Raw genomic sequence first — 15897 nt, 5'->3', positions numbered from 1 at the left:
TGAACCCAGGGGTGGGTAAATCCTGGTTGTCCCTAACCCTTCTCCTTCATCTTCCTCCAGCTTTGCTATGACTATAAGTTTGATTTTGAAGACGACCAGCACAAGATTCCATGTCACTGTGGAGCTGTCAACTGCCGAAAGTGGATGAACTAGAAGGCATTCCTTGCTGTCTTTGAGGGTTGCTTGTCCCAAGGAAGAAGTGATTCACATTTTGATTTTGTCGATGGAAAATCGTTGCCTTTTTTGAAAGGGGGGGGGAGAAATAATCACTTCTGGAAGTACTCAAGTATTTTAAAAGAAAAAAGAAAAGAAACAACCCAACAAAACAAGCGCCAGGAGCAAGTCTGCAACATCTGAAGTGAACTTTCCAGCCAGGTGGAGGTTAAATGGAATGAACAGAAAAGGTCCAGCACTTTTGTTTTTGAGCTCACTAAGGAGAAACTGTTGAACTGGGGCAAAGAACTGGTGGCCCCTGCAGGGGTGCAGGGGGGCACATATGAATGTAAGACTGAAATCACCAGCGAAAGGGAGAAGTCCAAAGTGCTGGCCACAGCCTTATTTGATAAAGGGGCAGGCCCTCTAATTAAAGAAGAATTTTAAATAAAAGTAGACACCACTGAACAAGGAATGTACTGAAATGACTTCCTTAGGGATAGAGCTAAGGGAAAAAATAACTTGCACTAAAATACATTTAAATACTTGATTCCATGAGTCAGTTTATTGTAGTTTTTGATTTCTGTAAAATAAGAGAACCTTTTTGTATTTATTATTGAATAAGTGAATGAAGCTATTTTTAAAAAGAAAAGTTAGAAGAAAGCCAAGCTGCTGCTGTTACCTGCAGAACTAACAAACTCTGTTACTTTGTACAAAAGTGTAAATATTTTGAGAAAAAATTAAAATTAAAAAAAAAAAAATACAGTATAAAAATAGTTATTGACCAAATGCTACCAGACTCTGCAGCAGTTCGGGTGCTTATTCTCAACCGTCAATAGGGATGTTCCAATATGATCTGCATTAACAGCCACGTAATTCCAGACACAGAGTAACCAAAATCTCAGTTTCGAGAGAGAAGGGTTTTTATGTTCCAAGCAGTCTCAACTGTGGTCTTCTCAGAATTTTTTTTAAGTAAACCTTAAGCCTGGGAAAGGGCCTGTATATTACAACTCTGGACTTTTGTAGATGTTTGGGTAACTTAGATTAATTTTATTTGTATTATATTGTTGCATCCCTATTTCTTAAGTCAGGTTTTTTGTTTTATTTTTTATTTTTTTTTTGTGCTTACAATTTGTGATAACTGTGAATAACTGCTAAAACCACCCAAAATAGAGGCTGGACATTGTTGGGTTTTTTCTTCAGCAAAAAATAGTCAAGATTAGGTGACTGTTCAGCCTACATTAAATCATGTAAACAGCATAGAATCATGTAGTTGGAGCTTAAGTCTGATACAATAGCCTTCTTAAAAGGAAAACAAGGAAAAAAAATTAGGTGTAATGTGCTTGCAGCTGCAGGACTCTGGCAATAGGGTTTTGGAAAATGTAATTTAAAGATGTGTTTGTATGGATTGTTTTTTGTTTACATTTCTTTTAAAAAAATAAACACTGTTTTGTGTTTGCTTGTAGAAATTTAATCAGCATTTTGAACCAGGTTAGCTTTTTATTTTGTACTTTAAAATTCTGGTACTGACACTTCACAGGCTAAATAAAAATTTAAAAAAAAATGAAGTTTTTTTTTGTGTGCACAATGAAAGTGGACTGTAAACTGTTGGTATATTCAGTAATACAGTTCTGAACTTGTAATGTATATGGCATGATGTATTTTTATCTTACAGAATAAATCAATTGTATATATTTTTCTCTTGATAAATAGCTGTATGAAATTGTTTCTTGAATATTTTTCTTCTCTTGTACAATATTCCAACATCCTACCAGTATTTGTCCTACAGGTTTCTTTTTTTCTGTTCTGTATAATAGTATCTAATGTTGGCAAAAAAAAACAAAACACAACAAAAACAACACAAAAAAAGAAGAATTTTTTGAAGTATACAGAGTGTTATGGGTTTTGGAATTTGTGGAAACAGATTTAGAAGATCAGCATTTACAAATAAAAATATTTTACATCTATAAATGATATCCTCCTGTTTTCCTTTGGGGTGTCTGGTTTCTAGTTCTTTTGGGATGTCAAGCTCTGTTCCCAGCAGCAGGACACATTTGCATTCCCCTCTTGGATGCTGTGATGCCAAGTCCTGAGCACCCACCAGAGACAATGCCCTGCAATCATGTTTTCTCAAAGAAAAAAATCTGCCACAGATGCTAAAAAAAAGAGGCTCAAGTGTCTTGTGCTTGTTCTTGTGCTGGTTGGGGCAGAGGTCGTGTGGTTGGTGGGGCCGTGCCTCTGCTGGTGCTGAGGAGGATGTTGCTCCTGCTCCTGTTGCCTTTGCTGCTCCTCAGCCCTGCCCAGCAAAAGTGGGACATTCCATGGACTGTTGTGCTCAGCATATCAAGCTGGGGGAAGAAGGAAGGGGGAAGGATGTTCCCAAGTCACCATTACCCATGATGGAGCCTGGCTTTCTGGGACCTGGTTGAACACCCACCTGCTGCTGGGAAGCAGGGAATTAATCCTGTGGCTTGCTTTGCTTTTACTTTCCCTTAATCTGGTTTTATCTCAGCTAACGAGTTCTAAACCTTCCAAGGCTCTCCCTCACCCTGCACCACTGCTGCAGTGATACTGCCTGACACAGGGACATCTCTACAGGCCCTCAGTACTAGGTCAAGGCTAAAAAAAGTCTCCACGATTTACTACAGAGAGGTGGGACCCACCAGGCCAAATGGTATTAATTTATATCCTACACTTTGGCTGCTGGAAGAGCCACCTGCGCAGGGCCTGACCACATCTGGAGTTGGAATTTGGGATGAGCTAAGGAGGGGAGGATGAACTCAGAGCCCAGGCTTTGGCTGTTGGAGCAACTGCTCTTGGGACAGCTCTCTGGAATGCCCACCTCAGCCCTGGCACACAGGATAGAGCAGCGCAATCTTGGAAACACCAGAGTAATGAGCCACAAAGCAAAGCTGGTCTCAGCCATGGTCATTACCAACTCCATGACTCATCAAGTAGGAAATACTTGACACAAAGGCTTAAAACTCAGTCCCAGATGCAGCTTTTTTTAACAAATTATAAATTCCTCAGCCTGACAATGGCACACTGAGCAGGGGGAAAGGCTTTTTCCTTCTAAAGCCTATTCAGCCAAAGTCCCAAGGGTCAGCTGTGAGCAGTCATGCAAACACAGGACATAAACTATGACTTGCCACCTAATCACAGGTGGAAATTCCACCTAATCACAGCTCAGAAAGGGCCTAGCTGAGATCAACTATCACAGAAATGATTTACACACACACCCTTGTTCAAATGGTGCATGGCATGGCTGCAGCACTGAACAGACAACAGCTTTGGCCAAAAATCATTCACTGCAGAAACTACAGACACCATCTCAAATGGTGTCACATCCACCTGTTTCTGGGATCCAGCCCCAGGCCCTGGCAGGGGCTGGGCCTGCAGAGGCTCAGCCCAGCTCCAAGAACACTGGGGGCCCCAAAAACACTGGCTGAGACCTAAGGCCCACACATACAGCACTGCAAACATGGGTACTGCTAATTTAAAAGTTAGAATTTATGTAAGAAGGAGGTAGAATATGTTAAGGAACAATCCAGACACAACTCGGGATCCGTCCATCCTGTGTTCTTGTCTGTTATTGCAGACTTGAAGACCACAATCTGCTGAGCTGCTGCTGAAAGCACCATCCAAATTTCCTCACCAGGGGAAAAAGGGTCAAAAATTCTCTGTGGCAACAGACTTGGACCACAAATAAAGCCAGTTTCTGCTTGGCTTCTTTGAGGATCTGCTTGGCTTTTGAGTTTTTGTTATTTTTTGAAGACAACATAAAGGCCACAGAACAAAAGGTAGAGCAAGGCTTCTGCACAGCCAGTCCAACAGCCAAGTCAAATTTAGAAGTTGACAAGAAAGGCTGGAGCACAGCTGGGAGCAGCTGCACCAGCACCCACTGCTGCTTCACACTCCCTCACGGGAGCTGTCAGTGTTGATCAGGCATAGAAGGAGCTGCAGCCCATCCTTCCACCCCCAGCAAGGCCTGGAATTAACCCCCCACACACCAGCCACCCAGGTGCCCCCAACGACACAAGTATTTTTGTCAGGAGCTGCTGGTGCTGCTGGAAGGGTTCAGCTGGAGGCCACTGGGAGCCAGCAGGGTGTGAACCCCTTCCAGCCTCACACTGCCCTGCAACAACAATTTAGGAACCCACTGCCAGACTTGGGGTGCCCCTACAAGGACCTCCTGATGCAGCCAGAGGCAGAGCACAGGCCTCAGCTGAGGTACAGCTACCCAAGGGAGAGGTGGTTGTTGTTAAGAGACTTTTGTTGGTAGGAATGAAGTTGGCTGGAAGAACTTCCAATTGCTCTGGTTTCCAGTCAATCCCTGCTCACCTGGCTCCTCCTGCCCACCCCTCACTGCCCCCACGACTGATGAGCAGCAGCCATGGACAGCTCCCACCTGCTCCTTTGCTTCCAGCCTGTCACAAGTGAATCTCTTCTCTCTGCGGGAAGACGTGGGTCTACAAATACTCCAAGATTTTCATTATTTTTCTCATGCTGCCCAAGTGTCAGTAGCTGGATCCTGGAATGCTCCCCAGGGAAGGCAGGTCGCTGTGGCAGAGTGGCTAAGAAAAAATACAGTGGGCAGGAACAGCTTTTTCCTTCTGCAGCAGCTTCCACACGCTGAAAAAGCATCCAGGGCTAAGGCAGGAAGTCAAAGAAAAGTAAACAGTGAAAAATTCAACGTGAGTAGGGAAGTGGAGAAAAAGAAAAACAAACCAAAGAGAAATTATCTGTCAAACCTTCCACGATATGAGAGAGGGAGAGTCAGCTGTGAAGAAAAGGGAGTGAAAGACCCAAACTTGTGCACATTAGTTTGCATCAGTCTCCAAGGTGGTGCTTTCTGGCCCAACAGCTACAAAGAGTAAGGCCATACAGATTAATAAAAAAATGATACTTTTATTTTAAATGCAGCTACTGTCACGAGTCATCAAAATAGACTTTGTAATAGTTACTTTGTTTTAAATATGAGGTGACAAATGACAGTGAAGAGTTTGAACTACATGAAATGTCCTAAAATAGAAATTAGAAGAACTAAATTTAAATATTACAAATAATTTTGAGAAGATAAAAGGGAATAAAAATATTTTCCAGAAAAAGCAAAACAATTTGGCCAGTAAAACCATACTAAAATTAATGAGATACTGCACATGAAATACTTGGAGAAGACTCCTTTCCAACACTGTCAGTTCAAAGATCCACAAAGCTAAAATCCCAGAATTTAAATTACATTGCTCTAATCATTTCTCTTACTTAAAAACAGTTCAACAATCCAGGATAATCCGAGGAACCGATGATAAATTGCACTTCTACATGTTGTTCTGCAGTGGGGCTGCTCCTATTATACTGCATCTGATCAGGAACCAGTGACCACCTGGACCTTCTCCAGCACACAGCTCTTCACAGCAGAGGATTCCTAAAGGGTCCTTGCAATGGTTAGGCTGGGTGTAGCAGCTAAGGGCCCCTTGCAAAGCCCTCCAGAATGACTTAAAATCATGGCTGAAGGGGAATCAGGTCTTGGCTGAACACTTCTCAGGTGCATCCTTGCTGTCTCAGCTCTCAAAATGCCACTGCTGAGGAAGAGACCCATCACAGATGGCCATGGTCACGTAACCTTTGTGGCTAAGGGGATCCACCACCTTCATGCACTGCCCCACGGAGACCTGGTACAGGCGGTTGTTTTTCTAGGAGAGAAAGACAGAAGGGATTTATTTCTTAAAACTTTGTTATATTCCATTATCAAACTGAAGCAAAAAAGCTGGGCTTAAGAAGAGGGGATGTTCCTTCCTGATAGATGAGCCTTCCAGCAGCCTCCCTGCCAAACCAGACCCACAGCAGCATCACTGAAAAGCCAGAGCACAGCACACCCCGTAACCATGTTCAGACCTTGAAGTAAAGGATCTCACCTCCTTATAGGGACCCAGTTTGGATTTTGTTTACACCGTAGCCTCTTACTGAGATGGAGGAATGACCAAAATCATCCATCCCCCAGCGCTCAGCAAAGAGGGAACCACAAGGTTCCAGTGCAGCACAGCCATGTTCCTGCTCTGCACCTGGCCAAGCCTTGTCAATGCCACCAGACATGGTAGGTCCTGTAACTTGGGCACTGCCAGACCCTAGTCAAGTGTGAGGAGAAAACATTCTTCTCCTCTTCCCACCCCCAATAGCTTGTTGCAGCTGCTTTAGGAACTTTGGGGGCGGCTTTTCTGTCTGGAAAGGGCTCTCTGCACACTCCATCAGCTCCCAAGGGCAGAAACCTTCTGCATGGAAGGAGGCAGACACAGGGGAACACCCAAACCAGGCTCTGTGTCACTGCTTATGGCCATAAGCAGATGCCCAGTGAAGCAGGACAACAGGGCAAGGACACACAACACTGCTCCACACCCCCCACTCTGAGCCTTGTGCGGTAGCCAACAATTGGCCTGTCTCTGTACCAGTGACTCACACAACTAACACTTTTCCCCTTGCTCCCACAAGTCTTCTCTTATCTGAAGAGTGCAAGCCTGCTCACTCATTCCTCATGAGAAAGGTGCCCCACATCTTCAGTTTGCCCTGCCACCCTCCTCTGAACCTTCTCCAGCCCTAATGTAGCCTGAGAGGTGACCACCACATGCAGTACAGACAAACCACAATGACGTGATGACATTTTTCATTGGTTTCTGCTCCTTTCCCAGCCAATCCTAAGGTTTGATTCACTCTTTTGCTGCTGATCATTGCTGAGCACCAGTTTGACACTCTTACAGATTCTCCTTCTGCAACCCCACTGCGTGTGACCAGCTCAAAGCCCATGTTTCACACCCAAAGCCCTGATTCTTCACCACCACAGGTATCACCTAACAGTCACATGCACTGAATTTCAACCATCGTTCTCTCCATCTTGTAAAAAATCTTTGTCAGCTCACTCAAACTGAAAAACTTTGAAGAACCTGTTACCAGCAGCAAAATACTTCAGATCAGCAACCCCACTATCATGGGGAGCCGTGGCTGTGGCCCTGCTGGCACAGGCTGTGGCAGAGCTGTGGTTCTGCAAGTGCCAGACATCACGCTTATGGGCTCATGCTGTATCTGCCTCTGTACCTCCAACCAACAGCCTTCCTTACTCATCTGCACTCAGGGACTCATGCTGCCAGTGAGCAGCATGGTATGAACACGAGACAGTTTGTGTAGCACTGGCCTGGAGGTGCAACAGGCAGGTCTGGCAGAGCCTCCCTCTTTGTTCAAGGATGTCTGCACTACAGACTTGCTGCTACACAAAGGGCAGGTGAAGAAGCAGCCTCTGAGTTAATACCCAGGAGTCAAACCTCACACGTGCAGCACTGGCTCAGTTTTTATGAACTTGGCCATTCCAGACTTCAAGTGATTAAACTGACATGATGCAGCAACAGCTGGAAAAAACCTCCTCTGACAATCCTTAGCTCTATCTTCTACACCTTCTAGCACTAAGCAGAAACTACCACACAGGCTGCTCCTGCCTCCCAGCCCTGCAAACACCACACAAACAAGAGCGGCGGGTGGATTCCGTTCTCTCTGGCACATCTCTATGAGCCACGAATGCTGTGGGTGGCTGTGACAAGCAGGAAAAAGGGCTAAATATGGCTGCAAAAACCTTCCTGTGCTGCAAAGCACAAGACCTCCATGTCCCACTTCAGTGAGTCTTCATCAAGCTGAACTGCAGCCACCAAAGCCCATGTAGCTGTTGTACAGGCTGCCGGGACCACAGGCTGGGCCCAGTGCAGTAGAATTAACTTGGTATGTCTGAGGTTTGGTCATAATTAAACTCAACTCTGATGTCCCGTTATTGTTGTTATCACTTATTGAGGCATTAATTACAAGCAACATGCTATATGCCAGACACTCCTCTTACCCCAAATGTCCACTGCTGTGAGCCTCCAGACCCGTGGCACTTCATGAGACGAGGTGGATCGGATGAGCGAGTTTCCGAAACATCCAAGCAAAGGAGATTATTCAAAATCAGCTCATGATCTTCATTGTAAATCCAAACCTGAAAGAGAAGGTAAAAATAAATTTACCCCAATGTTTCAGGGCAGGTGCATCTTTTGCTTAGCCACAGAGGATGCCCTTTAGCACCTAGATATCAGAGATGCACCGTGCAACACCCACTGCCTCTTTGCTGCCTTTTATCCAGCAACTGAAAGGCAGCTGCAGTGTTCTGCTGCCTGCCCAACACCACCCCAGGTAGAGGTACTAAAAGGACCATTTATGATTCTGCTCCCTACCAGCATTTGTAAGCTTAAGCATCCCCCCTGTGTTCCCCGTGTCCAGGCAGCTAGACAAGATAGCACGACAGCCAGTGGAAGTGACCAGCTTCTCTCTCAGCCAAGTCATTAAGCCAGGCAGTACATCCAAAGATGATCTTTTAGTCAGGAAGGAGGAGCTGGTAGATTGCCACAGCTCCATGGAGTGAGCCATGGGGCCAGAGAGGATGTTGGATGACAGCAGATGGCCCGAGATCTGTGGGAAAATAGCCCAGCACTCAGGCATGGCCAAAAGGCATCTCCAAACTTAGAATCATTGAATGGTTTGAGTTGGAAGGGACCTTAAAGATCATCTAACTCAAACCTCCCTGTGTGGGCAGGGACACCTCCCACTAGACCCAGGTTGCTCAGAGCCCCATCCAACCTGGCCTCGAACACTTCCAGGGATGGGGCACCCACAATTTATTTGGACAACCTGTGCCAGTGTCTCACCACCCTCACAGTAAACAATTTCTTCCTACTATCTAATCTAAATCTACCTTTGTTCAGTTTGAAGCCATTCCCCCTTGTCCTCTCACTACAAGCCATTGTAAAAAAATCCCTCCCCAGCTTTCCTGCAGCCCCTTCACATTCCAGAAGACCATTATGTGGTCTCCCCAGGGCCTTCTCCAGGCTGAACAGCCCCAACTCTCTCAGCCTGCCTTCATACGAGAGGTGCTCCAGCCCTTGGATCATCTTTGTGGCCCTTCTCTGGACTCACTCCAACAGTTCATTTGAAAGTGCTGCATCTGGCCACAAACTCATAGGAATTTATTTAACACTGTGCTCTGGGATCAGCTTGTACATGATGAATGATGAGAAACCAAAATCAGCTGTGCAAATTCTGGTGCCAGGTAGCCTGCATTGAGTTCCCACCCACACTGGTCCCAAGGTCCTACTACTCCTTGCAGCTGGTGGCCTCGGGCTCAGAGATCTTCACTGAATTAGAAGATGAGAGGACAAGGGACAATAGATTAAAACTGAAAGAGGGGAGATTTAGGTTAGATGTTAGGAGGAAATTCCTTAGTGTGAGGGTGATGAGGCACTGGAACAGGTTGCCCAGAAAAGCTGTGGAAGCCCCATCTCTGGAAGTGTTTAAGGGCAGGTTGGATAGGGCTCTGAGCAACCTAATCTAGTACGAGGTGTCCCTGCCCATGCAGAGGGGCTGGAACTAGATGAACTTTAAGGTCCCTTTCTATTCAAACCATTCTATGATTCTATAATCATGGACATGCAGGGGCTTCCCACACCCCTGCTCTCCAAAAGGAAATCACTGCTTCACTGTTCCCATTCTAAAATGCTCCATAAATGACAGCATGTCCTTCTCTGCTCCCTAGCCAAACTGCTTCTGCTAGCTTTGAGCCCCAGCCCACCTGTATAAAAGAAGAATGCATTGATTCACCTCTGCAGCTTCAACAGCATTTGGGTTCCTGAATTTTTATGACATTACAGGAGTTTCTCTTGTTATCACATTGAAAAACATCATCACCTCTAATAAGAAGCTGTTGGTTTGTCCCCTCCCACTTTGTCACAGTTTGACTTAGGTCCGACAACAATGCTCTCGATCCCCCCTCCCCCCAACCCAGGTAGGGAAGGAGAGAGAGAAAAAGAGAGAGACTTGGCTGGATTGAAAACTAAACTACACAGCTTTAATTAAAACACTAATGAATGATACAAGAGAATATATACAATTATATACAGATATATTCAGGTGTAGGCAAAAGCCTCTCGCCTCCCCCCACCCCAGCAACTCCCACAGCACTTCCCTGAACTGGGAAGAGTCCCGAGGAATCCCGGAGCTGCTGCTGGAGAAAGCAGAGAGTTATGGGGGTCACGAGAGATCAAGCCTGAGGATCGACGGTGATGGATGAACAGAGTCCTCCCTGGACACCGGCCATGGACGGAAGAGAAGGGAGAAAAGAAGGAAGGAAGTTGTCTTCTGTGATCTCTGACCTTCCTCTGAGCTTACGTAGATATATGGAATGGAATATCTTTGGCCAATTTTGCTGTCTGTCTAACTCAGCCTCCTACGGGGGGGGGGTCACAGATCTCCCCATAGTGTCTGAGCCGGCAGAGTGCAGGTGCAGCCTTGAAGCCTCAGTAGTTAGAAAAACATTCCACTGTCTTATCAGCCTAGCAGAACACACTGTTGCTAGTTACAAGAAAGCTTACTGAAGGAAAAAAAAATCAGTAAAAAGAAAAATTGGCTTCATCCTGGCTCAAACCAGGACACACTTGACACTTCAGAAGCAGGTAATTTTATTGTTAGAAAAAAAAAAAAGTGTCAGGCATCTTGAGTTGCTGCAGTCCATGCCCATACTCTGCTAGCTCTCACTGGGCTGCCTACACCTTGCTTTCAAGTAAGGCATATCTGGCACAGCTGAAGGTTCAGAGAAGCTGGACCATCAGTCTGATCTAACTGCAGGAGCTGCTGGTGTCCCCTCTCTCTTTCAGTGCTCTCAAGCCTGAAAAGATCTGAGCCAAGATCAGTCAGGCAGAGGACCTAGAGCTCTCATAACCAAGATGAGGCCCTACCCCTGTGCCAGAAAGCAAAGAAATGAAGGAACTTTGGTATGTGCACCTCAAAACAACCTGGGCTACACAGGGGTAAGGAAAAGGAGAAGAAAGTATGTGAAAACTCTAGCTCTGCAATGCAGGGAAGATACTGGGACCATCTGGCTAAACACCAAGCAACTGCTGTTCTGCATGCACAGCAGGACCCAGCAGTCACACAGCATTTGGGCAGTGTGCCCCTCTGGCTGCTGAGAAGGTGACAGCAGAGCTGGCCAGGTCTCTTCCTCTACAGCCACTCCCAGACCTCACCTCAGGCAGGTGAGGACAAGGAGCATCCCAGTACATCCACCTCACTTGCCAGGATCAACTCCCTTCCCTCTGTACTCTGACCCTGTGAATGAGAGGGAATTGAGCCCCTCATAACTGCATCAGAAGTACCTGGACCTCCAGTTCTTCTGGTGCCCTCTTCTCCCAGCCCTGGTTTGATTTCACACAGCTCAGTGCTGCAGACACCACAGCCACTGGGTGATACTTTGTTTTTTTTATTCACCCACTGAATGAGTTCCACTCTCAGACTATAAAATTGCAACAACAGTCAGGCAAATAAAACAAATCCTGATTTATTTTTTAAATTATTTTTTTCCCTGTCTCGTGAAACTAAAACCTGTCCTTTTGGAGGGAGCTGTGATTCAGGACACTGCCTCAGCTGGACAGCACGACTGAAAAGCACACAGCTCATTCATCATCACTGGGACTTGCAACACAGTGAAGGTCTCTCCTTTGAAGAAGTGCAGATATTACATTCAAATCTGCCCCAACCTGAGGCATCCTGTGCCTTCTAACATACTTTTTCTGTTTAAGCCCTGTCATGAGAAAGAAAGCATAACAAGATTAAAGAGGAGGAGAGACTGGAGAAATAGCAGGACTTGCCAGAAGAGTATTATTATTAAAAGAATAATAATTGGAGCCAAGTTCAAACAGAGGAAACTGGCAAGAATTGAGAAAGAAAACTCCAGTGACACAGGATCAGACCTTTAATCAAAGGCTGACTAATAGCAAAACACACACAGCAGTGGTTAAACCCAGTGTGATACTCCTCCAGAAAGGCTTACAGAAGATGGCCAAAATTAATTTCAAACTAATCACGTGTTTGGTAGCAAACAAAGGAAGAGGAAAAAAAGGCCCCAATTTGGGACACATCACGGCTCCAAATTCAGATTAGAGTATCAGTATGAACTTGCAGATTATTAACAGATTCAAATATGTGGAAAGCAAAGCCACTACCTTCATGTTCGGTTTATATGCAAGCCTTTGCACTCTCCAAAACTTATTAACTACTTTGCTGCTGAAGACTGGAAGGACAATGTTTAGCTCTTGTTCCAGGCTGTGAGGAACCACAGGCCAGGAAGGAAGGAAACTTCTGGCAGGCAGCACCACTGGTATCTGACCAACAAGGGGAACAAACTGCTCTGATTTTCTTTTTGTCTATGACTTGCCTGGCTTCAAGCTCAAGCACAACATCAAAAGTCAACAGCCAATAAGATGCCTGCCTAGAATTTATACCTCAGTTCTGAGTGATGTCTTGCTTTATCCTATTTTCTACTACAAAAAAATATTACATTTTAAGATTTATTTTATTAAAAATGTAAGAGATGAGGTGCAGAATATTTTCATCCTGCATCTACTTCCTAACACCTAGGACAGCATCACTGTCAGATTTTGGTTTCCAAAAATGAAATTGTGCCCAGCTCCCAGCACAGAGAAAATCACTGACCATTTCCACTGGAGCCAAGGAGGTCCTGCTTGTGCTTAGCCACCCTGATTGCAGTAGTTCGTTCAACTTTCCTGTAGTGGAAATGGGACCCAGAGATCTGGGGTAAGCATTCTCACTGCTAGGGCCAAGATTTTTTAATGCACGTGCAGCTTAGGAAGAACTGCTTTCTTTTTTTAATTTAGTCTCCTCAATGCTAGTCCAGAGTGTTTACAGATTTAAGACTGAGGTTCCCAAGGGCTTTTAGTACCTTCAAGATTTTACTTCACTCCCATATAACACAAACAAATCAACCACCCTGGACTAATTACTAAGATCACTTCATAAATCTCATTTACATACAGATAGATATAAAACAGAACTTCTCATACACAGCTTAATGAACAGTGTCAGTGATGACCACAGTTTAACTCCTTACAATGACACCTGTATGACTTTACTGGAGACTGCAACTTTTTTTCTGTCATTTTACTAATATTTGGATTTTCTAACTGGTTTCCAGTTGCCACTGTCAGTAAAGGAGACATCCTCTTCCTCCCCTACACAAACCCCCCTGACCCAGTGATCCCCCCTCTGGCATTATTTTTTACCATAATGAAGCAATGAGGGGGCTGTGTTACTAAACATGTTTTTGTGTCTGTGAAAGATGAAATTATTCCTACAGTGAGACTGGTAAACAGGTATCATCTACCTGAACTATTTCAGAGGAAATTCAAGTAAGGAAAGGACTCAAATGGTGCCTCACCATCCAGAAGGATGGCCCACACCATCCTTTCCTTTTGAAACATGGAATTAACTATATAAGATTTTAAGTCCAGAGCCAATAGAGACAACTCTATTAACAAAACCAAGCACCCGACCTAGGGAGAAAAACCATCCTAGAGAAAAATCAAAGAATCTGTAGTAGGCAGAAAATGGAAGCTCATTGTTCCTAGAGAATAAATATTTCAGAATGGTATGAAACAAACCAGGCAGGATCAGCCTACCCTTTGGCTTTCAGAGTGCAGTGGAGTGTAGTAAAAGGCACAGCTGGCCAACCAGCAAAGCTTTGTGAATATACACTCTTACTTGGTCTGCAAATTGCACTAGCACTAGAGGAATGCATTGAAAATTTTCAGTAAATACAAGACCGTAATACTGCAGAAACAGCCCTTTATGTGAAAGAAAATCCCTGCTGTGAACCATGCCCAGAGGAGAAGCATTCCAGTACTTTCATCAGTTACAATCTGTTGCTTAGATTGGCACTACTGTATTATTCTGTCACAGTTTTTGAAAGGCAAAAATTCAGCTAAAGAGCACAACAAAGCTCCCTTTGCACTGAGGAAGAGATGTGCCTAGCAATCTGCATCATCAGAGCTATTTGCATATCCTTCAGCTCCTGTTACTATGGATAACAATGACATCACAGCACCAACTGACTTGTGAAAAATCATCAGAATCTACAATCATTATTTAAGCTATTGCTATTCTGAAAACCCAACATCCTTGTGAGGGTTGTTCCAAAGCAGATACATGCGTTCTGTTTCACAGTTCAGTGTGTTGCTGATGTTTTCATGACCATTGTTAGAGGGACTGAAGAGCTGTGTCCCTTCAGTAGTTTATGGAAAAGGAGCAAGCAGACTTGCATGTCTTCACACTAGGCATGTGCTGTTTCAGAACAGCAAACCAATAGCCATGATCCAGAGGTTTAGGGAGGAAGATCTTACAGAACTGCACATGAGAGCACATCCTTCTAGATTCTGGCTCTTGAACAGTTTGTAAAGTATGTAATACATTTATAAATTGCTACAAGAGTGATAACAGGGCTTTTATGAAATTCTTTGCTCAACTCAAGTTACCTTTTAAAGGCCCAGAGTACAGATGCAAATGCTTAGACACCTTAGCACCACCCTCCACTGGAATGGCAACAGTCACATTTTTTAAGCTTAATACATTGCTAAGTAAGAGAAAGGTTCAAATACTGAAATGAAGTCAACACACAGAGAAGAGGTCATAACAACACAGAAAGTTAAGCTTAAGAGTCAACCTAGTGAATTTGAAAACAGTAGGGGGAAAAAAAGCACATAATTCAGTGGACTTTAGGAGATTTTATTGGAAAAGGAGCTTGGCTTTAGCACTCAGGTTAGGAAGCAGGCAGGCATGCATTAGCTACATGACAAACCCAATCTTGTTTAGCTGTTAGATCACAAACACTCCCACTTATTAGTCCTAGGTTGGCCTTTGTGCTTCACTCCAAAAATTTCCCTTTTTAGTGTTCTTTGATGCTTCTCTTCCAAGTTTTTCCAAAACTACTTCTAGTTTCAGGCAGTGTCTAGCCCAAAGCCTTCTTCAGCATCCTTGTCCCCTAACGACCATCTAATGAACTTTTGGGTAGAATCTACACCACAGTTTCCTTCTTTGACTCTTCAGACACTTCCAGTCTTTCATTATGATCTTCCAGGGTCCGTAAATATTTTATGTCCTCCTTCAATACTGAAGTTTCGTGGAGTGTGTTCTCAGTTTTGTTTCCAGAAAGAGGTCACACTCCTGAATTTCAGGAGTGTCTAACAATTTCGGCAGTTCCTTCACACAACCACTTCTTAACTACAAAATTTCTCATTCGACATTAGCCTTTTCTTTCCAAAACTCAAAATCAATTTTTCTGCTTCTTTTGTTACTTCAGACCTCTCTGCACTGACCTTTGTTCTACAAGATCCTGTCTCCTCTTCTACCTGCACTATTAAACTACGTTTCCTAAATTTGTGTTCAGTCCCCAGTATTATTCCAGTCTATTTCTGTTACAGTTAATGAAACATCCCAATTCTCACTGTAACTTAGAGAAAGAGAATTTTTTCAAGTATTTTCTAGATGCATCACCTTTGTGATTACTACTTCCCTTATTGCTTTATCTTTTTATAGCAAAAAAAAATGAACTGAGTGTCACTGTCAAGTCCTAGAAAACAGGACAGTTCGATGTGCTTGAGTAATTTTAACTTTACCTAAAAATAATGATCATCTGAGTGGCCTTCACTTAACAGTAGAACCCACAACAGTGATACAACTACATGTTACACAATACCAGTTATTCTTTTAAATCAAGAAGTGAGAATTTGAGCATTTCTTAGTAGCCATGAAGGCTAACAGAAGCATAAACTAAAGGCCAAAGACACCTGCATGTGAGGCAAATCTCATGACTCCAGTGAGCCTGGTTTCCCT

At 44.1% G+C, this 15897-nt stretch overlaps 2 protein-coding genes across 2 annotated transcripts in view; one reads left to right on the top strand and one right to left on the bottom strand.

Moving 5' to 3' along the window:
- Positions 1–583, top strand: part of KMT2C (lysine (K)-specific methyltransferase 2C) — a 191567-nt gene extending 190984 nt beyond the window's left edge. Inside the window, exon 60 of the mRNA XM_010006003.1 lies at positions 61–583. Within this exon, the coding sequence (XP_010004305.1) occupies positions 61–153 (93 nt within the window). The 3' untranslated portion in view covers positions 154–583. The remainder of the gene's footprint in view (positions 1–60) is intronic.
- A 5131-nt stretch (positions 584–5714) lies between these two features.
- Positions 5715–15897, bottom strand: part of GALNT11 (polypeptide N-acetylgalactosaminyltransferase 11) — a 37138-nt gene continuing 26955 nt past the window's right edge. Inside the window, exons 10-11 of the mRNA XM_010006002.1 lie at positions 8027–8164; positions 5715–5846 (exon numbers count right to left, since the gene is read on the bottom strand). Of these exons, the coding sequence (XP_010004304.1) occupies positions 5715–5846; positions 8027–8164 (270 nt within the window). The remainder of the gene's footprint in view (positions 5847–8026; positions 8165–15897) is intronic.

Source organism: Chaetura pelagica, unplaced genomic scaffold (assembly GCF_000747805.2).
Source record: "Chaetura pelagica isolate M959 unplaced genomic scaffold, ChaPel_1.0 scaffold199, whole genome shotgun sequence".
Classification (NCBI taxonomy): domain Eukaryota; kingdom Metazoa; phylum Chordata; class Aves; order Apodiformes; family Apodidae; genus Chaetura; species Chaetura pelagica.
Note: the sequence above shows the minus strand (reverse complement) of the source record. Positions and strands in the feature narration are given on the sequence as shown.